This window comes from Melanotaenia boesemani, chromosome 8 (genome assembly GCF_017639745.1).
Source record: "Melanotaenia boesemani isolate fMelBoe1 chromosome 8, fMelBoe1.pri, whole genome shotgun sequence".
Classification (NCBI taxonomy): domain Eukaryota; kingdom Metazoa; phylum Chordata; class Actinopteri; order Atheriniformes; family Melanotaeniidae; genus Melanotaenia; species Melanotaenia boesemani.
This window is the reverse complement of record NC_055689.1, coordinates 18,598,622-18,624,801: the sequence shown is the minus strand read 5'-3', so window position 1 is coordinate 18,624,801 and position 26,180 is coordinate 18,598,622. Positions and strand designations below refer to the sequence as shown.

Below are 26,180 nucleotides of genomic sequence, written 5' to 3'. Positions count from 1 at the left end.
TTCATCGTGGCTGTTTTGCTCCTGTCGTATATCTGCAGTACTTCTGAGGGAAATTTGCTTTTCACCAAGGGTTTGATGTCGCTGAGGTTAAAGATAAAATGAGAATGCAGCATTTCAGTTGCTTTGTTTGACCTGCCAGAAAATAGTGAGACGTTGAGGAAAGAAGATGCAACAACCAACTGGAGATGGAATCAAAGAACACTGGGAATTTGTTCACTGGTACATATATATATTTTTAGTCCAAAGTTGGATTTCCATCCACAAGGGGGTGGCTGGACCTCATCAAAACAGTCCTCAAAGAACTTATCTTGCCCAAGTACTTTAGAAATTGCTGTAACGAAGATATATCATTCATACAAAATCCATTCGATTGGACAATTATGACTATATGGACTATCTATGTATTTAGAACAATTATTTTGATGCACTTAAGTGTGTCTGAGCGTAGATTTACTTGCGTAGGTGACGTCAGGAATACCTCAGCAGAGCGCGGCCCACTGGGCAGGGAGCTGCCGTGGATATGAAGAGGAATCGTGGAAGAGGACTCAGTCCGACCTTGTCTGGCTCACAGTCCCGTGCCTGGTTGTACGTAACGCTGCTAAAATAGTTGGCCGCGTTGAAAGACCATTCGGGCACGTACACCTCTGGCTTTCATTCATATTTTTATCAGCCACACATCCACGTCTGGGTGATGCGCACAGGAATACAGCTGCACTACTCCAACCTCTTCCGCATATTGGATTTCTATGCAAAGAGACGGTCGATAGTGTCCCCTCAAGGATTCGGGAAAGAAGACTGTCGCCGACACGGAATGAGTATTTTTGGACTTTAAAAACGCTTTTTTCCCCCCTCACCTCTGCGCAGTTCTGCAAGGGTTTCCTTACATTTACGAAGTATTCGCTCCATGTGTAGGATATTTACTTGCATTGCTTAGATCTCAGTATAAACCAGTTTTGGACGAGCCTGTACCGTGCGTTGCAGGAGTGCACACTTTCGATCATAATGCATTTGATTTAGGGCGACCTCTGATTATACAAAGTGCCAAAATAAGCCGGAATGGCAAACGAGTGTAATCGCACTATTGTAGAAAAGTATATCTGCCATAAACTCTCTAAGCGGGGGTACGTGTGGGGATTTGATGATGCCCGAGATCAAGATGCTGCTAATAACGGGTCAGTAGGAGAACATTCACCGACTTTGGTTCGCCGGTGCCGCGACGCAAGCTCAGGGCCTGACGGCGAGAACAACCCCAACCTCTGCAGACGGCCGCTACAGTCCGACCAGCACGCCGCCATCCACAGAGTCCTGCGCGAGGCTGGGGACGAACTTGAAAGACTATACCAGCTGGACTTTACGGAGATGTCTCGACAGCTGTATCTCACCTCCATCACGGCGAAGAGGCGGTTTGCAGAGGTGATAGACGAACTGTTTCGGGACGGGGTGAATTGGGGCCGGATTATTGCTTTCTTCGAGTTCGGGGGTACGGTGTGTGTGGAGTGCGCGTCCAAGGAGGAGATGACATCGCAGGTGGACAACATCGCGGAGTGGATGACGGAATATTTAAATGGACCTCTTAACAGCTGGATAGAAGATAACGGGGGATGGGTAGGTCTAATTCCGTGTAGTTGAACGCTTTGCATTTGTGTGCTCTTCTTTAGATCTTTTAGATAGGGTATTAATTCTTTAATCGTATCTATAGCTTAGCTAAATGTTTGTTTGACTTCAAATGCTGCATTCTGATTTATCTTCATATGACTCAATATCGAAAGTACACGTGAAGACGATCATTAATAAAATTCTTCTCGAGATGTAGCTGTGACGCAAGCGTTCGACGTGAACGGTCGTCCTTTTTGAGCGACTCTGATAGGATGATAATGTTGGCTGTTAAAACTTAATCTGACCAATCAGACAACGCCCTCTGTCACACCTCCCGACGCTCTGACATAAAAACCCGCCCTGTCAACAGCACAGCTTGTGGTGGACATACAGCTGTCAAGTAATGTAGAAAGTGTTCAGTTATAAGGAAGTAGAAGGGCGAGTAGAAGGTTTGTTTAAAAAAGAAAATAAACGGGAGCTGGTGTCTCCTGCTTTCTGTTTCAGAATCCACTTCTGTCTGAAGTGATAAGCAGGATGCTGCTGTCATACATCGTGATTCTTCCAGGCCAGATACATGTCATTAAATTGGAAATCACAGGTTTCATGGCTGCAGGTGTCTGGGCATAATTGTAGAGTTCAACTATCAGTTACCTTATTTCAACTGCTAAAAGATATATAAACCTGCTTATTTATGTGCACACATTCAAGGGGGAATCTTAAAGAGAAGCTATCCATTTTTGGAGGAAAAATTCATATACTTTTGTAGGTTTAGCATGCAGGATCATCGAAAGCCATGAAGCCAAGCTGCAATATATTACCATTTAATTAGAGCTATTTTTAATGAGAACATTTATTTTATGCATGGTTATCTTAGCTGGAAGGTCTTAAGTGTCTGTGTGTGTGTGTTTTGAAGGGAGGAGGGACATCAGTGATTCATATCGAATGTTTCATCTCAAAGGATAGAACCATTTAACATTCCCCTTGAGTTTGTCTTGCACCTAGAGGTGGCAGGTTGTGCCACATATCAAAGGCAGGCAACAGAGGGAGGGCCCTCCAGGAGCACAGAGTGCCAATCTGCAGCCACTATGTTTAACATGCAATGTTTTGTTTGTGCATGGAGGTTGGATCTTTTTTGTCTGCTTTTTCAGACCTGTGCCTTGAAGCCTAAAGCAGACTGAGCTGCACAGATGCCTGCATGAGGTCCCTGGAGCCTTTGCCCACTGTACAATAATGTAGGTCATCATAGTCTGTGGTTTACAGCTGGGTGGAGATGACTGTATCTCTACATCCACTAGAGAAAGAAAGAGAGCACACTCCTTTAATCCAAAGGATTATATAGGGATTATATGAAAGCATATGTCTCCAGTTTTGGTCAATTTTGGTGGATTTATTCCCTCTGTGGATCAAAAATCTGATCAGTTTTAGCTCAAAGTAGGCTTTTGTTTTCACATAGATGGAAAGACAACAGTGTAGATTTATATTTATTTGAATGGCTGTCCGAGAGCAAGTTCCCAGAGGCATCGTTTTTAGTTATTAAATTACCTTTAATAACTGAGACAGACTATTGTCTGCACTGTGTAAGGTTTGTAAAACCTAGCATCTCCATTTTATTAACATGCTGGCTAGATTTTAAAATGTAATTAAAGTCAATGTATTATTGAACTCAAGGCTGGATGTTTTTTTAAGGCTTCTGAGTTTTATTGATAAGATCGTTGATGTCTCTCATAGTAATTCTATCTATACCTACACACCCCTATAGGTGTGTGTGTGTTTAAATAATATTAAAGTTATGAGTTGATTGATATGACACATCTTGTATCTATAAGGCAGCTTATATCTAATCAGAAGTTGGACTTTTCCTGTGGGAGTTCATTAATTTGAAGGTTCAACCCAGTTTCTGGCACACAGAGGTCATTTCATCCCCCATCCTTTAGTGGCTGTTATGTTTCAGTTTCATTCTAAAGAGTTTACATAACTCCCAAACAATGAAGGTGCTCAGTAAACATGGTTAAATGCTCATTTAGGTTATACTTATGGCCACTTACACTGTCTATTGTGTTATTGTGTGGAAGAGGTGAGTGTTGTGTTTTTCACCATTTTGAAAACAAAGGTTAGGGGGCTAATCATCCTATTACTGACATTTTGACATGTGTGAGTGGTGTGGAAACAACTATCAGTTCTCAGTCTCTGTTTCCTGTTGTTTTTGAGACAATTTGGGCCCAAAATAGGAGTGTCCACTAATCGTTGTTGAGTCTGTGAATTGTGGGTGAGTCAAATATACCTTTTGTTAAACAAAATCTGCCCTTTGGTGCTGACAAAGCACTTACTGTATTGGCAAAACCCATCCGAGGGTTAAATTGCTCCCACTCTGTGCTGATTATGTCCCACACCCTAGGATGTTAAACAAGCTCCCCAACATTCAGTTTAAAAAAGTCGACCTTTATGTTGACAGAAATTGCCCTCTTCAGTTGAGTTCAGGCTGCAGCCTCACCCACACGTGGTGCACCTGTGTTTATTTACAGGCGCTGGCAGTAAATACCAAGTGATTGAACAAAGCAGCAGACGCCGTCCGAGTTCTGAAATTACATGCTTGACCTGAGACATTTTGCTGGCTGTGGGGGCGGCACAGAGCAAAATGCCAAAATGTGCTTCAAGAGAAAAACAGCAGTTTCACAACTGACAGTTAACAAAGAAAAGCTCACAATCAGAAAAACTTAATTGCTCCCCAAAGGGAAATTGCTCAATGTTGATGTTGAGAAACAAATTTCCTTATCTCTTCTGTTACTTTTTTTAAGACAGCCACCCAAAATGGCAATGCCTGTTGGTCCACTGTATCTGTACTGCAGCCGTTATGCTTCCAGTAGGATAAAAACAGGTTGTTGACATCCATTTGGGCCACTATTAGGTCATACTTGTCACTTATCCTGGGGCATAAACACCTACGTGATGGACAGACATTCAAACTTTCCAAGACAATCATTCTGCATGATGTTTATGTGTCTTCAGTGATGCTCTGATCGTTCATCTAGAGTTATTCTCAGGCCAGTGTTAGTCTCTTCCCAGTACGAGTGAATATTTAACCAACATTTCCATCTGCTTCAGGTGTTCTTTGTATTTGTCCAAACAACAAGATCAGGTGTCTGAGGAATGCTGCTATCCAGGTGGCCTGTTTTACTACTTTTCTCTTTGTTGCAAGTGTGTGTGTTAAGAGAAGACAATATAAGTTTGGGTTGGGTCCATCCTGGGGGGGATTCCCTGAGCACAATCTTCTTTGCTGGTGGGTGGGACTTACATGTTGATATTGGTAGGGTGGATACCTTGTTGATATTATCTGGGACATAGAGGGGGATCGTTAATCTCCATACAGATGATGAGCCAAGAAAGAACAGACAAAACCCAAACAAATGAAAAGCACGAAAGACAGGAAAAGAAAATTCTCCATGAGATCTCACTTGCATTCAATTTACATCTCCAAGCTGCAAAAAGTCTGTTTAACATGAGTAATCACACTTGCCTTCTGGAAGTGTTTGAGGTTTTACCAGCCTTGGCTTTCAACTATTCCCTGTAAACCCCCCCCCCCCAAAAAGCAGTCTTTACTGGCCATTAAAAGGACTGCTTCTTCTGAGGACTACTGTTTTACATTGTGATGAGCTTTATAAGTCACGACTGATCCATTCTTTCTAAGCTACAAATCTTCTGTCTTCACCCTGAGTGCTGTCGCAATCAGTTTATTAATCTGGTCTCACAAGCTGGAGCTCACTGCTCTCTTGTTTCCAGCATACAGACAGAGAATTAAGTGATTACTAATACAAATAGTATTTAGAGGTTTTTCTCCTCCCGCTCATCAAATATCAGTGTAGTTTCATTCCCAGAAAAAGGAAAAGGGTACGTAAGCAAGGCTGAGTTTGGAGATTTTGACAACAGTCTTATCTGTTGATGTGGACTCTCAGCTCTGTAATGGAGACTGTACATCACAAAAGAGCTTAGTGTGGAGAAAAGGAGCCAGGATTTCCCCCGTGCTGTACCCCTTTTGCTGTGCACGCCTTGGTCGCTCACCATCTGCTGCTGTGTTTACATCCTTTAGCTCAGCAACTGTAAGCTCAGAAGCATTTCTTACAGAGGAAGACTGTTCTGGGCTCTAATGTTCTGGATCAGTCTGACAAGAATATTGTCTTTCAGTAGCAGGCCTACAGAGAGCTCTCTGAGGTCTCTGAAATGCTTACAACTCGAAGACCTTTGATCCACATATTCAGTGTGTGAAATACATACAAAAGCAGATTTAACCCTTTAATGTGAATAGAGTAAGCGAGTAGAAGATATTTCATACAAGATTTCATTGCTATCTTTTATAAAAAAAAATAAATAAAAAAAAAGACCAAGCCACTCTATTCCCTTTTTTAAAACAACAATCAAAGGTTATAAATGTTTTGCTAAAATTCTTTCAGTTAATGTTTGTGAGATGTCTGCCCATTCTTCCAGGAAAAGGGTTTAGTCCCTCTGAGGGTTAAACTAAGACTTTCAACGATGTTAAGGTAAAGGACAGCTCGTGTCACTTAAGGTAACCTATTGTGAACTTTGAACGTGTGTTTAAGATAATTTTTATGTTATTGAAGTACATTTTTTTTTTATCATTTTTTTTCTTCAAACAAAGAGTTTGTTTGGTTCCATAATGTGATACTGAATGCTTTCTTTCCAATATTAGTAAAAAAAAAAAAAAGTCCCCCCATGCTGCAAAACAAGTCCAAAATATGACCAGTCCACTTCTGTGTTTAACAGCTAGAACGGTGTGCTACACACCTTTCCAGCAAACACCTGTCTTCAACACAACCAAGAAGACTGGTTGGATTTTAATTAGTCAATTTCTGATATTGGATTTTATGGTGAGGTCATTGCAGGAAGGGTTTTCCGCTGATGACTCTAGTAAAACTGACTTGTCACTCCAGTCCAGATTAGTCTTCTTACAGATCCAATGAGCAGTTATCTTTTAAAGGTCATGATCTTACAGACCTTAAATTTACCACCACTGTTTCTGTGTCGTGATGTTTCTTAACAGCATTACAACCTCAGGTCACAGCTTCCTGAAAACACATTTTCCTCTTCATGTACACGTAACATTTTTGCACATCAATTATCTTAATTTTCAGAGCACTAGTTATTTAGAAGATCCTATGGGACACGTTTTGAGGAGTAAGTATTTATAAACCTTTGGAATTAGCATTTCATGGCCTTTCCTGAACAAAAGGAGCGAGTCATTACCAAGCAAGCTCGGTGAGATGTGAAACCTTGCTACAGGTTATCTCAGAGCTCTCAGGCTGTTTAAACTACTAATGTTCAAGTTTAAAGTTTTAAAACAAGGTTTCATCTTTAATTTCTTGCCCACTTGAAATTCAGTTCATCAAATTTTGAGCAGAAATGCCCAGATCTTTGCATAGCACTGTATGTGTGAATGCCAGCAAAACAGGCTGTTCTGTTTATGCTTTTCAGTAGCTTAAAAAACAGTTTTTAATTCTTATTATTCACTATTTGTTTTGTTTTTTTCTCTAAATCAAAGCAAATTTGTTCAGCACAACACAACATCATTTTGCTTGCAATGATGCTGGACAGGACAAGGTAAAAAAAATTATAAATAATATAAAGTAAAATAAAATGCCAACCCACAAACTACACATGCTGTCACTGTCTTACAGTGGAAGATGAGATGAAGCCAGAGGAACATAAACACATGTTGCAGCCAGATAAAAGTTTAATCAAGCTGTTGACTGGAACAAAAATCAGACATGCAGCTTGATTTCTTTAAATCAATCTCAAATGACTCTCCATCTCTATCATTCCACGCATGCCAAGCATGTCTGCAGAACTTCTGCTGTGTAACAACAGGAGTTTCACAAAAACACCATTCGGTCACAGTTGCAGTGATTATAATGGTGTTGTGCCTCTTTCCTCGACCTCGCCTTTCCCCAGAGACCCTCCACCCGTCCTGTGTGATTATTTCTGGGCCTCCTCAGGAGGCCTGCAGGAATTTCTGGTGAGGAACAGTGACTGTAAATAAATAATGGAAACGACCTGGGTTTTTCTTTCCTGAGTGGCCATGGAAGGGTGTGGGCAATTTTATGTTCTTTTGTTGGATAATACTGTCAGTGGAGCATGCCTCTTTCAGGAACACGTGCTGACTCGAGTGGTTTTGGTTTATTTTGGCTCAGTTTCAATTCCTCCACTTGGCTTTATCCCTCAGTTTTGATATGTTGCCCCTTTTCTTTTAGGGATCATGGTGTAGCAGTCATCATCCCATCCAAATGGTTCCCTGTGCTCTGATTTAAGGGTTCAATGGCTACTACTCCTTCATCACTACAAGGAAAAAGGCATTTACTTTTTTAAAAATAGGAGTCTGGCCAAGTGGGCCAAGGAGAGAAACTGAGCCTTTGTGTCTTGCAAAATTCCACTTATGTTTGACTTGTAGGTTCTTGCAAGCCTGCATATTGATAGTATACGTGATTTATTAATATGATTCTGTTTCCTTTTATTATTTTTGCTCAAATAAGCAATCACCAAAACCTGCTGTTTCCTTGTATCATGAGGGACATGTGCCTGAGCTATTTTAAAGCCCTGCTATCCTACTCAGAACACTTGCTGATAAATAATATATGGAATGGAGAAACTCAGACACTAAATGCACATCCCTCCAGTAAAAAGTCTAAAGGCTGTCTGAACTCAATTTGAGAGATCATCATCTCTCTTTCCTTCCTTTCCTTCTCTCTGTCTCTCTTACCCCACCAACAAGCATATACATTTACATACATACACATGGACACATCCCACACAAATACACCAGTACTCAGAGACATGACTTTCAGTGTCAGGTGACACCCCAGATTCCTAAAAAATGCAGGAACATGTGAGAGGCCTCTAAATATAGAAGTGTTGCCATCACTGTGCCTGTGTGGTCCTTTAATTGTCATGTTGCACTTAAATCCCTGCCCTGTTGGCTTCTAAGCTATCTGTCTCACTCACATCACAAACCCACCACTGATCTGCATGGAAAAAATGTCCCAATGAGCCATTTAGGATGACAGATAAAAGACTTTTCCACCTTTCCTGTCATGGTGAGAGCTGGATAATGAGGAACCTACAGAGACGCTGGTTGACTTTGCCACTAGGCACACCCTTGTGCTGTAAAGCATATCAATATAGGGCAAGGTTAAACTGTTCCTCCCATTGTCTGGTTACTCTTGATATTAGGACAAAGCACCAAAAGAGCTTTGTAGAGTTGGTTTTTTTTTCTTTTACTATTAATGTCTGTAGCAACCCCACCCACTGCCATTTGAAATGCAGCTTTAATTGCCTTGTAATTTACTTTGTTATTAACAAAGACTGAGCCTGATGCATTGGTTAGTGTGACTCCAAGAAACTTATAAAGAGTCAGGCCACAAAAACAAGAGAGAAGACTGTATTCACTGTGAGCAATTTGCAGCTAGTGAGTCATCAGTAGCTAGTTTTCTATCCAGTGCTGAAACAAACTTTGGAAATTAGTCTCATTAAGACATCAGGTTTTTTTCCATTAACTGGTTTGGAGTGAATAAACCAGGCTGCACAGCATCGTCTGGGAGTGGCAGGATAAGCTAATTTGCAAACTGCAACAGTAGTTGCTAAAAAAAAAATGAAGAAAACAACAACAAAAAAACACTTACCTTTCTCATATACAAGACTAAAATGAAATATTAGAGTCCTGACATGGATGGTTTGCTTGCTTTAAGAAATAATTATACTTTCATAAAAGTTTATGGAGACTATAAATCAACATTTAAAAAAATACATTCTCAGTTCTGAAAATAAATACCACGCTCACTTAAACTGGCATTTACTTTTCTTTATTTTAAGGACGTGTTGTGCATTGATTTAGTGCCAAATGCGTATTAATGGTAAAACGCAGACGTAACCAGCAAAGTGAGGGACTTGGAAATGTAACCATTCAAATTTGCTGCATGCAATCCAAGAAAAGGAAAAGGTAACAACACTCCTCACTGTTGACACTATTTATAGGTTGAATGTTGATTAGTTTAAAGTTAGCTAAAGCAGAAAAGGAACAAACAGATTTATTAAATATCTATGGGAAAGTAACTTGTGGAGCATGAAATAAGCTCTAAAACAGGGGTGCCCAAGCCCCGTCATCGAGATCTTTTAGATGTATACCTTTTCTAACACACCTGAATCAAATGGCTGAATTCCCTCATTCGCATCCCATTCGGCTCTGCAGAGGTCTGTTAGCAACCTCTTGCATTTCTCTTGATTTTAATCTATTGTTGATTTTAAAAAAACAGAAAGAAAAGCAGTTTATTGCAGCTATAGGTCAAAACTGGAAATTATCTTTATGGCCCCGTGCTAATTAAAACTGAAAGTATATTTTTGTCATTTTGACCCTTTAAGGTTTATAGAGTTTATGCACATCCAGGCAGGCAGGCAAACACAGAAGCGGATGTACAAGTGCAAATCAATTATTTGCTGTCCACAAAATAGCTGTGTACACACTCACAAGCATATGCATAGACACATATACAGAGTGTGCACACATAAGTAGACGTGGTGGTGTGAATCAATAATGCTGTGTTGTCACAGGGTGACATGTGAGCCATGGCAGAGAGCAGATGGCCCCGGGGTGCCTAGCTTCCTGTTAGTCGTGACTCCAGCACACACATGCACATGAATATCCGCTGGGATTTCCCAGTGCAACTAACCACAGCACTGACCATTAACAAACAGCATGCCATTATTGACTTTTCTCACAAAAAAAAAAAAAAAAAAAAGACAACAGCCAGATGATGGTACATAGATTTTGCTTCCTCATCCATGGAGGTCTGGAGTAAATAATTCTCTACTTCCCCACCCCAATGTGATTTTTTGGCAGCAGAGCAAATAGCCCACAGGAAATCTGATCTGTTTCACTCAACGCTGAGTGAGGTCAGCCATTGCTCAGATATCACTTTGACTATGTTGTATTGATTGAGCGTTTCCGATGGTTTGTCAGTTTCTCTAAGCAAAGACTCAATTAACACAGCAAACCAATGACTGAAAGCATCAGACTGCATGCAGGTCATTCACAAATATTCATTCTGAAATATATGGTGTCTCTGTGGAAAGACCTTGATTTGATTTTTTTGTGCTCTTAGCTTTGGTAAAGCTCACACAGCACCACCTTGCTGACTGTCTCCTTTGATGGCAACTGATTAGGTTTGAAGTGAAGAAAAAACCAAACGCCCCTGATGTTTGGAGGATAAAAGCGTCACTGGGGGACCATTGTTCTGCTGCTATGGATTGTTTCATGGAGGCATGCACCATTATTACCATTCTGAACTCTAGACGTCCTCTTAAATATGCAACCGCACCGTGTCAGGATGCTGCAGCAATCACAAATAACCCCTGCTGTTTCCAGAGTATCACAACTACAAGCTGCTTCTGACAGCAACATCTTCCCTGCAGGGGTAAACTTGATGTTGCCAGGGTTTTATATTACAACAATTCTGCTGAATCTACTCTAAAGGAGCTGCCTCTAATTGGTTGCTGGGCTGTCGTTACACCTTCAAATAATGACAGCTACATTAAAGAAAACATTGATTTGGAAACAATAGAACTGACAGAGATTTCTTTTTTTCTTTTCTGTTTCATTTTAGATAGCTTTTTGACAATACAGTTATGATTTACATTCATGTATCATCCAAAGATGCAGTCATCTTATGATTCACGTCAGTTTTCATACCCCCCCCCCCCCCCCCCCCCCCCCTTTTTTTTTATTTTTTATTATTATTTTTTTTTTTACAATGCCAGCATTCAGTTATGTCAGGCGTCATTTTGCTTTATTGGGGCATTTTTAACTCCTGTCTAGACGAGTTTGGTGTCTGCAAATCTAACCACTAGAACTTTAATCAGCTCTGCAAATTGACCTATAAAGTGCTTCATTTATCTTTCACATTTTATGAAAAGTGGTTTGTAACGGAAAAAGGGTCCAATTTGAGTGTTTCTTCTTCATTTTAGTCAGCAAGATTTTCATATACTGATGCAGAAATACCACCCAGTCTGTTATAGCGAGCACTCGGACCCCCCCTGACCTTCAGGGGATCCAGATTTGAATTAAAATTAGTCCACATTCCTTCACTCCAGGGAGGACAGGAGGCAAAAGATATTCTTGGATGAAATGGCTGGACTTCAGAAGGTGTCTTTGATCAGGAGGTGTGGCTAACATGGTTGGGGAGGAGATGGATGAGAGACGAAAGGACAAGGAATAAGCAGCGGCTTATGAAGTTATAAAGAGGCAATCCTGTCCTTACTGCTGCAAGCCAGGTTGAGAGTGACAGGTAATTTCTAGTGAAAAGGTTGGATGGTCAGCAGAGAGGATCAGACGACCATTTTAGAAGACCAATGCTGAGAGAGTAAATAGTTTTGATTTAATTTGCATGCTGCTGAGCAGAAAGTGGGAGATCTCTAGAGCAAACTTGTATTAAAGTTGCTTGTTAAAGTCATCTGACTCAAAAATCATCTGATTCTCAGCTGATCCATCTGCTGACTTGAAGGCAGAGGGATATACTCGTGAAACATCCACATGGGCATTAGATTGCATAAAGTAAAAATAAATAAGAGCATTTATAACGCTGGCAGCCAAGTACAGTACATTTTTCCTGCGTGATTTAAGGCCTCAATTTCATGCAGTGTTCCTCTTATCAGAGCACAGCAGAATCAAGGATACCCTGCATCCGCTAATGACATTTTTCATGGATTATTCCAAGGAGGATCTCTCCTCTTTAATAAAACTGACACATACCTAATTTGTTTTCTTCACATTTACCCACCAGACATTCACTGTCACAACAGACATTTTTATTTTTTTATAATTCATCAGGTAGGCTTTGCCTGTTTCCCTTTGGTCCCTTGATGCAGACAGGGAAGGTCACACAGCTCTAAGTGAACCAACCTGCTCTGAACAATCAGCTTTTCTTTTTTAAAGCCTGCTGTACAACATGGCTCATGAGTCACACTGAACTCACAGCAAAGAAAGGATCAGAAAGGAGTAGAAGTAATGTCCATTTCTTCTCTTGGCAGCTGGATTAGGCTTCATTTTTCTACAAGGGATTAGCCATAGTGATTTTATTACATAATGCAAGTGTATCATGCAGCAAAGTTTCTCACTGGTTATCTTAAGGCTCATTCTCTTCTTGTATCAGTCCTCTCGAGTGAACACAGTTCTGTTGTTTGTCTCTACACATCAATGCATTCCTCTCATTCCTTTCCCCCCAGCCTGGATGAAAATCAGCTGGTTGCCTGGGAGAGGTCAATGAACTTTTACCCAGTATTCCCAGCCTGAGAGGAACAAGAAGGGATCATTTCCACATTGATTTCTTTCAGATGCACTGAAAATCAAACTCAGTGCAGGTTGTAGTTGTATACTTGGATTTCTCACTCAGAAGTAAAAATGAAAAATAATATTTATACATTTTTAAAGCGCATGCCACTTTAAAAAAATGACCTTTTGCTTCATTCCTGAAGCTTTGCCATGCATTTCACAACTGCAGTCCTCCAACTGTGGGAATGCTCCTTTCCTTCTGCTTTCTTTGACTTTAATTTTCTCATTTGATCATGGAGATTTTCTTTCCCAGAGAAATTCCAAAAGGGGCATTAAGTAGAGCCAGCAGACATAGTTATTTTCCATCACTGACAGCAAATGCCTTCTCTTTGACTTTGTGGAAAATTTTCCTTGTGCTCTGGCTCCTCTTCTCTCCACTTCAAAGGTGTTCCTGAGGGAGCTGCACCTCAAACAGATGATTGTTTTCTCTAGCATTATCGGACATCTGAGATCCTCAATCTGCTATCTCCTCGCAGCATGCCCTGTCCCAGACTGTGGCCTCTGTCATTTTCATGGGTACGAGGAGAAACACTGCTAAACCTGAAACCTGGCCCCTGTGTGCTCTAATCACGTAAACCGCTCCAGTATCTTGTTGCCAGAGCTGTCAAGCTTTCATTTAGCGGCTGAATTTACAAGATGTCTCCTGTATGAAAGAGGAGATTATCTGAGTCTACCTTTGATGTCGTGATACTTTCTCCTCCACTGACATGTTTAATTCTCTATTAGATGATGTTACCCTTGACTTGTTTAGCTCTGCTTCCTAAATTACAGGGGTAACTTTTGGGATTTCACGAAGAAAGAAAATCACAGCACTGCTGCTTTTTGTGAACACAAATCTTACTTTTTCTAAAACTTGGGGCTAAATTACTTAATGTTTCCCAACAAATAGAAATCTCTTAGTTACAGTGCCCAACCAACTGTAGCTCTCCTCAGCTACTCCACCTCCCTTTCTCTACGGTATTAGTATGACTACATGTTTGGCTTGCCTCAAATCTTTTCCAAGTTACTCACACAGACTGATCTAACCATACTTGGCTGTACCACAGAGAAGCCATAGTCTCAAACCAGACAGTGATGTCATTTCTGTAGCGTCTGGCACAGGAAGTGACTTCATACTAACTGATCTGTCTTTATAAAGACTTCACTGCTTGACTGAAAAGCCCCTTTCTGAACATTGGGATTGCGTAATCCTGTTACATCAGAACCTCCATACAAAAAAGCTCAACACAAAACGAAAACAATAACAAAAAACTCAATATGTCCTTTCAAACGAATTGCAACACAGCGCCCTGTACAGCCACAAGGCCCTGCTGCAGATAGCATTCCCACACATCTCAGTCATTACTCCATATACAGAAGCTGTTTTCGGCTCACATTCGGCAGTCTATTTGTGGACTTGCCTGTGAGATGTGGTTGTGTGGTCTTAAGATCTTAAGGGGTCAGTAGCTCTGACTTTTCAGGCTTCAGGCCTCGTGCCGCCCCAAACAGGAAATGAGGCTCTCTATTTGGACTGTGTTTGTTACAGGAGAAGCAAAAGGCCACATGGGAATCTACTGGTTCCCACGGTCTCTATCAGAGGTCTGATAGACTATCTGAGCCGATCAAGCAAAGCAGATCAGCTGCAGGGGCTCTCATGTTCTCTTCATGGGTCAAAAATAAGAGGTACTCTGCTTCCTGAATGCAATAATCCAAAGCCGATAGAGCAGCTTGAAAGGTGAAAGTTTTACCTCGGTATATAATCATTAACTTTTTATTTTCCACTGAGTGCTTCTGCGTGTTTTAAATGCCTCTTTCACTTACAAAGAAGCTTTTTGTACAAGTGCCCCCTTCACATTCCTGAGTGCAAAATGTGAACGAAACAACCCCAGATGGAGAATTTTGTGCAATTATCTCAGGAAAAGCACAACACTTTATAGGCTTTTACTCAGCTTACATGGAATGTTGAGGCCACAAATACATCACAGGAGCATCTGATGTACTCTGCGCAGCTTCCTTAGAGAGGACATGGAGCTCTCAGAAGCCCAAGTAGCTGACATCCTTTCTGCTTTGGGAAGCCACTCAAAGCAGGTTTAATGCACTCTGAGAACACCAGCCTCCACATGTGGATGATGACTCAGCTGCCCTTTTCCACTCTCTCTTTGCTCTTGCACGTCATCTGTGGCCTTTTAAATGGACCGAACAGCGGAGATCAGAGTTGTTTTATTAGATTGGGAAGCCCTGAACCAGGAGCTTGGATGAAGCGTCTGGATATTTATAGCAGCGCAGCAGTTGTGCTGCCTGTGTGCAGTGAGACTCTGTCACTTCCTCCTCTGCAGAGGGCCGGATGGGCTTGGTGCAGACATCCTCATAAGAGGCAGACAGACACTTTTAGCTTCATTGTTGCTGTTTTAGGGTGCCATTGTGCCTGGCTTGGTGATTGTGAAGGACTTGGGATCAACTGTTCAGGTTGTAACAGACACAGTGACTGAGCTATAGTGTTATTGTGAGGGGAAAGGGATTGTCTCTCAGTGGTTTGCCCTTTGCTTTGATGTCTCTTTGCTCTAGAGGTGACTGATCCTATACGATACACTCTAAGCTTCAATAAAACACACTGATAAAGCAGGAAGAGAGAAAGTGAGAGGAGCAATACACCAACCTTAACTCCTCTGAGCCTGCAAGGTTATCCAGTCCTTCATTTCATGTTGGCTCAGGGCTGTTGAGAGAAAAAAAATCCCTGGGTTTAACAAGAATAAAATATCTCATAAATGCTGATTCCAGGTTCAAATATTAGACATGTTTGCCAATTCTGAATGTGTAGACATCCACCAAACCTCCAGACTATAATTATGCAAACCGGATCATTTGACTCCTGTTTTAATGGGATAAAAACCAGGTTAACATGGCATTGTACATCTCCTGAGAAAGCTGTCTCATGTGTGAAGTTACAGTCCTTGTTTATGCTTCAAGTTTAGACAATGAATAATGGAGACAATAAAAAAGCACAGAGTGTCATGAGGAGTGTGGGTGATTTACTGGGGATCATGTTTCATGTTCCAGTGGTGGAGGCTGACTCCCACGGGAGAGCAAGCTGTTTTGTAAACACACAAATGCTGCCGCCACTGCTCCTGACGCAAATTTGAATATTTATGAGCCTTTAGGATCGCAGCCAACGTCAAAATAGCTTCTCCTTTTACGCTTGAATGTAATGACTGTTGAAAGTATGAAACCTGAGTTTGCATTGAAGCTCAAATGGAAGGGTTCCTGTTCCTTTTGTTTCACATCGTGATCTGTTTTCATCAGGCTACTATAATTTCATCCTCATTAATGTGATATTTCAAAGGATGTTCATGCTTTGTGAGGTATTAACATCACTATGCATAGTGGAAACACGATAGGGGTCAGTGAAGGTTTTTAACTTCAGTGTTTGGTACCAATATGATTGCAACTTTATTAGTGCAGAATGATACAAATTTGGGTTTACTTATGTATTTTTCTATTTTACATTTTAAACAATGTGATGGCAGGTTGTGCAGAACTCATCATTTGTTAAATTATGAGAAGATTTCTTTTTAAAAAGAAAAAAAATTATGAAAAGATTTCTAACAAAACGGGTTAAAGGAGACCAGCAATTTATAACCCATACACACATTTGAATGGCAAATGATGACAAACTGAATGTGTAAAAAGAAATAAAACTTTAAAACTACTGGCCTCTTGGATGGTAGTCCTGTCTCTTAGACCTCTGCAACCTCCGCCTTACTCCCACTCTGAACTTTTGTGCCTATGTGAAATCATCAGCCCTGCATTAAATTTTATTAGTGTCCATGTACATGAAAAAAGGAAAAGTTGTGTCCCTGACAGCCCTGCGATGGACTCGTGACCTGTCCAAGGTGTACCCTGCCTCTTGCGTGGTAACAGCTGGGATAGGCTCCAGCCTTCTGCAACCCTGTATTGGAATAAGTGGTAGAAAATGGATGGATGGATGCATGGTGTCTATGATCAGCTAATGTGTCACAAATTTCAATTAGATTGTGTATTTAATTTCTTTTTGTCTCTTTTTGTCTGCTGAAAGTAAAATGAGGGACTTTGAGCATATTTGTAAATGCCCCAAGCGTCATTTATCCACACAGTCGAAGATTAGTCATATTAGCATTACTGTTGTGGTACTGTTACAAAGTGAATTTGGGGTTATTTGGGTAAATTAAAAAAAGTATAATAAAATAGAAATATCTCAACTTTTGAGGGGACATCCTAGATGTACCTGTTTTGCTGAAGCATGACTCAAAAACCAGAAGAGGTTCCATTTAAAATTATGATATTAGTGTGTTGGGCTGAAAAAATGGCTCTTGGTGGCGGCTTGTTACTTCCTGGATAGATATGAGGGTGAGCATTCACATTGTTAAAGACAGCAAATTTTACATTAATAATTATTCTGTTGATTAACTGATTCATATTTTATCTTAATATACTGAACCAAGGTACTAGGCGTTATGCTAAGGTCTGATCCGATGAAATATTATGTACAGCTTCTTGCTGTAGTTTTCACCACTTGGTTTGTGAGACTCTTTCCAAGGATTGCAGTATTGTCACAGGTCATTGAAGGACTATGTGTCCGCAGCGCCAACCTGTTTACTATTGCTGACACAGGGGATTCACCGGGTAATGAGTGTTGCAATAAACTCCTTCGTCATCTTATTTTTTTTATTTTTTGCTGGGACCAGTTGATAGATGACTCTCCAGGGACTTGATCAATCTTGACCTTTTTCAGCAGTCCTGTCATCTGGTCTGTCTGGGGATTTTTCTTTTTTTTTCTTTTTTTTAGCCATGGATGTATAACTAGCTACAAGATAGAAATAGATTAATATATTTCTTGATGAAAGCAGATCAATTATAAGGACATTAGTGCTTTCCTTGCATTTTTTTTCATCCCCTTTTACTCCCCTTGGCTGTTGAAAATAGGAGTTTTGTTTGACTTTAATTAGCTGTGGAGAAGTCTGCTTGAAGCTCATTAAAAAAAATCAAAGAGGGGCTGCAGGAGCAGAATGTGCAATAATATAAGTATGCTGCTATGCGAATGCTTTGGAAATAAACAGAGCAAGGGGAGAAGGTTGGTTCAGAGGTGAATATAGCAGCAAAGCCACAACAGGCACTTTAATTACAAATTGAACTTTAACCCACATCCCTTTCTCTCAGTCTCAGTCTGCCCACAATTGCCCATGAAAACGTCCCAAAACAGAAATGGCTGCCTGATCATTTTGCTGTTGTGGCAAAGTGCTGCTGGGGGTTTTAACAGAGCTGCCCAAGCACACAACATGACTCATTATCTTCCACACAAGCTGCTGTACTGTATCACTCCCACAATCACGGGGAATACCCAAAGGAACTGGCAAATGTTTGGCATTTCCTGTTGCCCATGAGATAACATTCGTCCATCCGAGGAAGACAGCAGGGCAAAATTTCTTTGTGTCCATGAGAAAGACAGAGCAAAACCCAGAGGTGTAAATCATGTGAAAAACAAATTGGAGGTTGAGGAAAGGCTGTCCCGCTGGTGGGAAAAGCAAATCGTGTGTGAAGCTCTCAGTCAGGGTAACCATGACACTCAGGCAGCCAGTTGCCAACCCATGGCTGAGTATGAGATCCCATCAAGTCCTCACTGTTCAGTCTGTATGTATCTCTTTGAGGGAGTCATTGTGGCCAGTGCAAATGAAGAAAGGGGAATGTAAACCCAGCAAGGTATTTTCCCCCCTGGCCTCTAGGTCCCTGCTGGCTGGCTGTGACCTTTTAAAAGTCATTGATCCAAAAAAATGAATATTGTAAAGACCCTCTGTCAGGACTTTATATCCTGACTGCACACCTGCTGCTGACAGCAGATGGCTTTACTACTGGGTAAAGATGAGCTTTTGAGGATTCATAAAGTCTTTTGTTGAATGCAGATGTGTTGTCCTTCCCATTCTCTCGTCAACTTTCCATGTGCTCTCCTCTGGCTGCGTATCATTGCTTTCTTCAAAGGCTCTCATTATCATAATGCCAGTCAGTGCAGCAGGGGAAAGAGGGATAAAGGAGAGAGAGCGAGAGAGAGAGAGAGAGAGAGAGAAAGGAAAAACTGAAATTTCCATGGTTTGTTTTTCTCCCAACTCACATAGTTTATGGCAACACTGTTTGCTAACGTGTGGGTGAAAAAGTTCCAGGAGCTGAAGAGCAGCATGCCTCAGTCTCATGATTTCCACCTGACATCCCTCCCCTCCGCCTCTGCTTTCTAAACCTCCCCTGAGTCAGTCTAGAATTATTACCATCCATGCCCTTGTGGGATTCTTTTAAGCATCCATCACATCTCTTGTGAACCTCTTCCCGTAATTGGTCCTCTTTTGTTTCAGACTTAAATAGACAATAACCTATGGCAACTGTCTAGGGCATATCAAGGACACAAATCATGAGTTTGCCAGTTTGTTGAACTTTGCTGGCGGTCAGTCACATGCATTTGCTGCTGATTTGAGTTGTGTCCTTAGTAAACTGTTATTTTCAAGAAGTAGGTGGGAAGAATGAAACACTGTGTTCCTCCGAGCTGTAGGTTTGACAGAAAAGCTTGTCCTCTTATTACCTGAACCCTGTGAAAAAAACAGTTGGCAACGTACTTGGACAAAAATGGTTCAAAAGGCTAAATTGAGCTGTCTGACATTTTGTTTGTCATTCTAGCAGAATGGATCCAGAGATAATGATGTCAGTTCATCCCCAATTTGTTCCAGTCCGAAACATCTCCCGAACTATTTAATTGCATGACTGCTGTGAAATGTTTTGAATAAAACATGGACATAGCCTCCAGGTTTGAAAAGTAAAGCCAATGCATAAGGGCTTCACTTTGGAGTCGTTTTTAATGGCAAACAGGGGAGCTGAAGAAGCCTCTGATTGAAGTCACTCAGACATGTTAGACATGTTGTTTTATCTTTGTGTAGAAGGTATGCAGTGGTGTCTCGTATGTTTAGTAACTTAGTTTTGTTTTTTCTTGTTGTTTGTTTGCTTGTTCAAATCAGCTCCAGGGCAGAGTGCGAACCATACCTTGGGCTTAGGGGGAGCTGCTTTTGTGCATTTCCTATCTTTTTTCGGCAAGTAAGAACATGATGCCAGCTGATATTACAGCTTGCCCCACAGAACATAGGCGTACCAATACATAATGGTTAACAACTCTTATGCAACAATAATATATAACAGGTGCAAATGTCCCTTGCAAAAAAAAATTTTATTACTCTTTTTGAGAAGATCAACTTACATAGTTAATATTCCCCACATATCACACACGTACACATCGATGCTTGCCATACACAATATAATGAGCAATGATAGTTTCCCATATTGTAAATAGTTAAAGCAGGTCTTACCTTTTACGCATTCACTTCTTTTATTTTGTATTTAACGTAGATCTACAGGAAGTTTAACTTGGAGCGCCGCCACGCTTCAGTGGTCACAATAATTATAGCATCCATAGTCATACTTTAGGCTACAGTGAATTTGTGAGCAATCAGCATACATTTTATTGTCAGTATTATATAGCTCCCCCAACATTTCATAAATCCTGTTTCTAGGGGAGCTCATGTTTCATTAAGGGGAGCTATAGCTCCCCCAGCTCCCCTGTGGTTCGCACCCTGCTCCAGGGGCACCAGAGAAGTCCCCAGCAGTCTTTTTTTACTAATTGGTTCTTCTTTTGAAACAATGATTTGTCAGTAAGAGCAGGTAAGGTGTGTTAGAGGTGGTCAGAAAAGGACACCCTGACAGCACAAGCCAATCACACACAAAATAGACACGTCATCAAATCATTTATACTTCAAGGTAATCACCATGTTAGGTAGATTAGCTCTATCTCTGTTCAGACTGGTGTGATACTTTCATTTGTGGGCAATAACTTGTAAATTCTATTCTATTAGCATCAGCATAACTTTGTATTTAGTGCTAACATGCAGGTTAGCAGGTTGAGGTAAGATGATACAGCTCACATGATTAGCTACTATATATAACTATTTCCATTGTGTGTGTGATAGCATGCTGGTGTTAGCATTTAGATCTGCCTTAGCCAAGCCCTGTGAAGCTGTTAGCATGGCCTTGGATAATTAAAAACGCCCGCCTGCTATAAACACAATGTGGTTGAAGACATTGCCAGATGATTTAAGAGCACAGGGTGTTTTGACACCAGAGGGCCTCAACTTGGGAGAATCTGCTGATCCTTTCTCCCTAGTGTCACCAGCCCCCAGCCTCAGGAATGCCACAAGATGGGAAGGGAAACAGGAAATGCTTTTGTCTCCCCGCAGTGCTTCAGTTTCCTTTTTTCAATCCAGTGTAGGCTTTTCTTTCATAAGAAACTATGTATTAAAAATGTGACACTTGTGGAAGTGTGTATAATGAACTGTTCTCGTTTTTTTTCCTCATAGATCAAGGCCAAATTCAATGTGTATTCCTGTTCATTTAAAATAAATCATAATTACAGTATGTAAGTAAATTGACTTAAACACAGACAGATTGAAATAGAATGATAATAAATTCCCATGGGAACCGACACAGTACTGTTGTAGTGAATCAAACTTAAAGATTCACCATTGTTCACAGGTCAAATTACAGCAAAGAAAAGAGACATCAAAGCAGCTCAGATGTGCTGCTTCACACCGCAGCGTCTGATGTGGTCACCTCATAATAGCAGAAAAAATAGTCAATGGGAGAAGTTGGTATTTCCTCCCTTAAATCTCTCTGAAATGCACCCTATTGTAGTTTGGCTCCAGATAATCTACTTGTGAGTTTGTGTGTGGGACAGCAGAGAGCTTAGCACCATTACTTCCTGTCCAGCTGTTCCTGCTGTCACTGCTTATGAGCAGATGTCTGTATTTCCTCATCTCAGACATGCAGCCCTAGCATTTGTTCATGAGACACTTCTCATATTCACTCACACATTCTCAATTCCTCTTTAAAACCCCTCTGAGTTACATTAATACATTTATGCTTGAGTGCTGCATTTGTTCAACCCTTTACCCCACTCATCCCCCACCCCAAAAGGAAAAGAAAAGAACATTTGCACAGCAAATTGGCTTTTTGGGCTTTTTATTTGTGATTCCCATGTTTGGTTTGCTTGGAGAGTGTTTCTGGGTGTCTGGGTTGTGCGTAGGAGGGTGTGAGAGCTGATGCACATTAATGGATCTCTCTTTGGCATGGGTGTAAAAACACTCTATTTCCAACCATATTCTGGGACAGCCGAGGGATTTACATTTTAAAGGATCATTTCACGCAAATAAGAAAAAAACAAACAAAAAAAAGGACTCACCTAGCTTTGATGGTTTCCACTCATGTAGTTTTTTTTCTGTCTGCTGAGATGTTTGCCTCTGAGATTTCAGCTTTGTAGAAGGGAAGTAAAAAAAAAAAAAAAAAAACCACCAAAACTGTCAGAAACAACACCAAGATGTTGCTGCTTTTCTTTTTTCTTTTTGAATATTTAAATACACCTATCATTACAATTAAACTTCCAGTCTTATGCATCCTAGTGTACAGACAGATATAAGAAACAATACAATTTGAATTATTGGGTACAACCAAAACAAAATTAGTTTTAAGTGGGTGGAGTGGAACAAAACCCCAAATCCAAAGTATGTAAAGTTATTTTCTTGTGTTTGCTCCACTGAAAATTAGAGGTCAGAAATTCTGTTCAACAAACTCCCCTGTAGTCAATTTTCCAACTTGGAAAGTCAGTAACATGTCGCCAGCCTGACTGGAAAATCGAACATGGCTGCACCGCATGTGGAAAGTTGTGACAAAGCTGTAACAAACTGGTTATAAACACTGGTTAGTTTATGTCTCATTGAATCAGTTGCACACATATTACATCCCAACCTCAAGCATTGAGTCTGTAAATGACTGTGTTGCTATTAGCTGGAGCTGCTAGCCTGGTTAGTAAACACAACAATGAGAAAATACCACTGGGTCTCCAACTTGCAGTTGGAGTAGGTCAGCTTGGATGTAATGGGATTCCCACCTCTGACATCTGATAGCCAAAGCTAATGAAATATTACTGAACACTGCCGCTGAACTGCCGGAAACTCTTCGTTTTTAGTCCACCATTTACTTCCTTAGTATATCTACATCACCAGTAAACACGTTTGCATGATACCTGCTTGATCACTAGCTTGGCACAGCTCAAACAGAGGAAGACCAGCTGCCTCGCACTCCTTCGTTTTGAGCCTTAAAGAGACAAGAGCTGAAATGCAACAACGAATTAATCCTGCATATGTAGCCAGACTTCAATATATACAGTGTATCCTGTTCCACTTTCCTCTCAATGCATGCTGCATTGAAAAAATGACTTAAAGCATGTGAGCTGTTAAAACGGGGCGACGCATTCTTTCTTTACCATAAAACGGTACCATGAAAACTTCCTTTTGAGTCAGTATTACTGTGCTGCAACAGAAATTAAAGCAGCAAATTTAAGAGCTGTGACTGAAAGAGACCCAGTGGATACCTGTTTTTTCCTGCTTCAGCTGTATTTGGGAAAGGCTGTTTTCTCCAGCTCTTTCATGAAATTGCTGAGTCTCTTAAAAATGTATGTTATGTACATATTAATAGATAAAAGGCTGATGTCTGCATTAAAAATGGACAGAATGCCAGCCATATTCAATATGCCAGAAGTCATATCTCTTTCTGTCTCTCTCTCTCTCTCTCTCTCTCTCTCTCTCTCTCTCTCTATCAGGATGCTTTTGTGGAACTGTATGACAGACAGAGGGACTCCATCTTCAGCTGCTACTGGCCCTCCATCAAAACTGTCTTCGGTCTGGCAGCGCTTGGAGCAGCCAGCCTCACCATCGGAGCATACCTTACACAAAAATGAACAACAGCTCATCTCTAACAGCTTAACTATATTTCCTAGCATCTTTTTCCTCTCCTTGTACACCCCCCATCCCCCACCTCTTTTTTTAAAGATGCCCCTGACCCCTCAGAGACAACTTTCAGACTGCATCTGGCTCTCTTCAAAGCATCTCTCAGAAAACTTCTTCCCTCTTGCCCCTTCATGTCAAAACAGACACAAATCAAAACAGCAGAAGGAATCAGAGGCATGGCCCAAAGAGCAAAGGATGTCTGGAAAAAAAGATGCATCTAAGATGTAATCACACTAAGCTGAGTACAAGTGAGGAGAAACAAGGATGCATGTTTTTCTATGTTTTTTCCCCCCTGCTTGCTTCTGTAGTAGTAATAGCATGAATGTCGAGTGTTAGTGTAGACGTTGTATGTGTGGGACCTCTATTTGGAGAGTTTGATGGCAGGGGTGCGAGAATGATTACACCGGAGAGGAAGCGCCTTCAGCTCCACCCCTGCTTGTTAGGGTGATGGACCCCGTTTGAACTGTGGACTCCTGTTACCTCCCTACAGCCGTCCTTCAAAGCACTTCCTCTGCAGAACAGCTGCTCAGAATGTATAATGGAAATGGCTCCATACAACAAGCGCAGTGTGTGTCTGCTGTTTGCACTCCTCAGACAGCTCTGGTGAACTCTGAACACACTGCACCATTATACTCTACTGGCTTGTAATGGAGGATGGGAAGACTGAGATTGGCTCAGGTTTCTGTTGCAGAGTTGTGAAACCTCCTGGATTTTTATGTTGGTTCTAATTTTTCTGGCATGGCAAACCAAGTGGAGAAGTTTGAGTGTGGTTTTTCAAGGATTAAAAAAGAAGAAGAAAGAAACCCTTCAAGGTATGTTGCTGAATGTCCTGAGAGAAATGTAGAGCACCACAGAGAGAGAGAGAGAGAGAGAGAGAGAGAGAGAAAGAGAGAGAGAGAGAGAGAGAGAGAGCATGAGGCAGACACAAGGCCTCTGCAATATAACTGGACAATTTTAAGAGCGCATTCCTCAAGCAGTGTAATGTGAAGGAGACCACCCCTAAGCTAAATTACTCCCCAGTAAAAGTCAAACAATCTCAGTCATTACTGTTTGCACAAAACAACTCTGAAAGCTCTTAGTTCTGCTGCAGCTCCTTAAAAATAAAAAAAAATTCACAAGACCATTTGTGGTCCAAATGGATTGGGCTCGCCCAGGTTTCAGAGCCCACCCCATCAACATGAGTGCTCCAGTTGCTGCAGTACCACAATAGAGAATCCAGTGACACAGACAGCTGTTGACGTGGACACAGAACGTTCTGCGTGGCCACATGTGACTGAATGGATACCACGGCAGCAGTGCTGAAACCTGAAATGTCCCTTCTCTCCAGTCCGCAAATGCATCCAACCATTGATTTGTTTCTTTCAGCCTGTTTTATTGATGTTTGTCTTGTGTTACAGTCTGATGGAAAATTTTGGAATTGCTCAAAGGTTCCAAAATATTTTATGTACTGTTCTCAGCAAGAGAGAGGTGATTTTATTTCTATGTCTTTAAAACTTCTTTGTTGCATGAATGAAAGATTACTATCTTAACACAATAGATATTTACAATGTGTAACTGTATTTATAGCAGAACAGGCTAGAAGAGGTCAATAACAACAAAGAAGCTGCATTCTTTTTCCTATTTATTACGAGGTACCAGATCGCAGATTTTTAACAATACTTTCATGACAAATCAGTCACTTTTTTTCTTTTCAATGGAATCACACTGTAATTACTGGCTGCTATTATAACAATGTTTAAAAATTAATTTCTGTGTTGTGTTAATATTGGCTTGAGGCTGCTATACTATCAATTTAACATAAACTTACAGCTTAAACTGCCACAACTTTACAGTATAGAGCTAGAGCTGGAAACCAAAGTAAACTTGTATTAATCCTTAATTTAAAGTAGCTTAATGAGAACACACGTGGAGGGTTTGTGTAGTGTTACTGAACTATATCAGCTTCACATTTCCCAGCTTTGTACTCAGATGATAACTCGATGCTTTTCTGTAAAATATTGACCCATCAGACCCAAACCTTGCCTCAGCAATCACTACAGAACCACCAGATTCTCATTACAACAGCTCCCGGTGTGTGATATTCTCAGTGGGTGATTCATGGGCAGGAATAGGAACAGCTTAAGAGCAATATACTGTCATTTTTATAATCTCTGTGCATATATGAATGTAGCACTGTTGTTGCTGTACTGTTTTGTCTATACTCGCAAATCTGTAGCACTTAAAAATAAAGTGAATTGTTGTTTCTGTTGTTTACTGCTATATCCACAATAAGCTAGCAGGATCATGTTGCTCCTAATAAACCAGATTTCTTGAGCAGA

General features: G+C 40.8%; 1 protein-coding gene and 1 long non-coding RNA gene across 2 annotated transcripts; one reads left to right on the top strand and one right to left on the bottom strand.

Annotated features, from left to right (window-relative positions):
• The first annotated feature begins 497 nt into the window (after positions 1–497).
• Positions 498–26,180, top strand: bcl2b (BCL2 apoptosis regulator b). Its single transcript, XM_041992690.1, has 2 exons — positions 498–1,605; positions 23,676–26,180. Exons 1-2 carry the CDS (start codon positions 1,057–1,059, stop codon positions 23,811–23,813), a joined length of 687 nt encoding a protein of 228 aa, XP_041848624.1. The 5' UTR covers positions 498–1,056; the 3' UTR covers positions 23,814–26,180.
• Positions 12,417–22,991, bottom strand: LOC121644614. Its single transcript, XR_006011301.1, has 4 exons — positions 22,907–22,991; positions 22,260–22,329; positions 15,618–15,674; positions 12,417–12,939 (listed from the first exon to the last, which is right to left on the bottom strand). It is a non-coding gene; the product is annotated as an uncharacterized LOC121644614 (long non-coding RNA).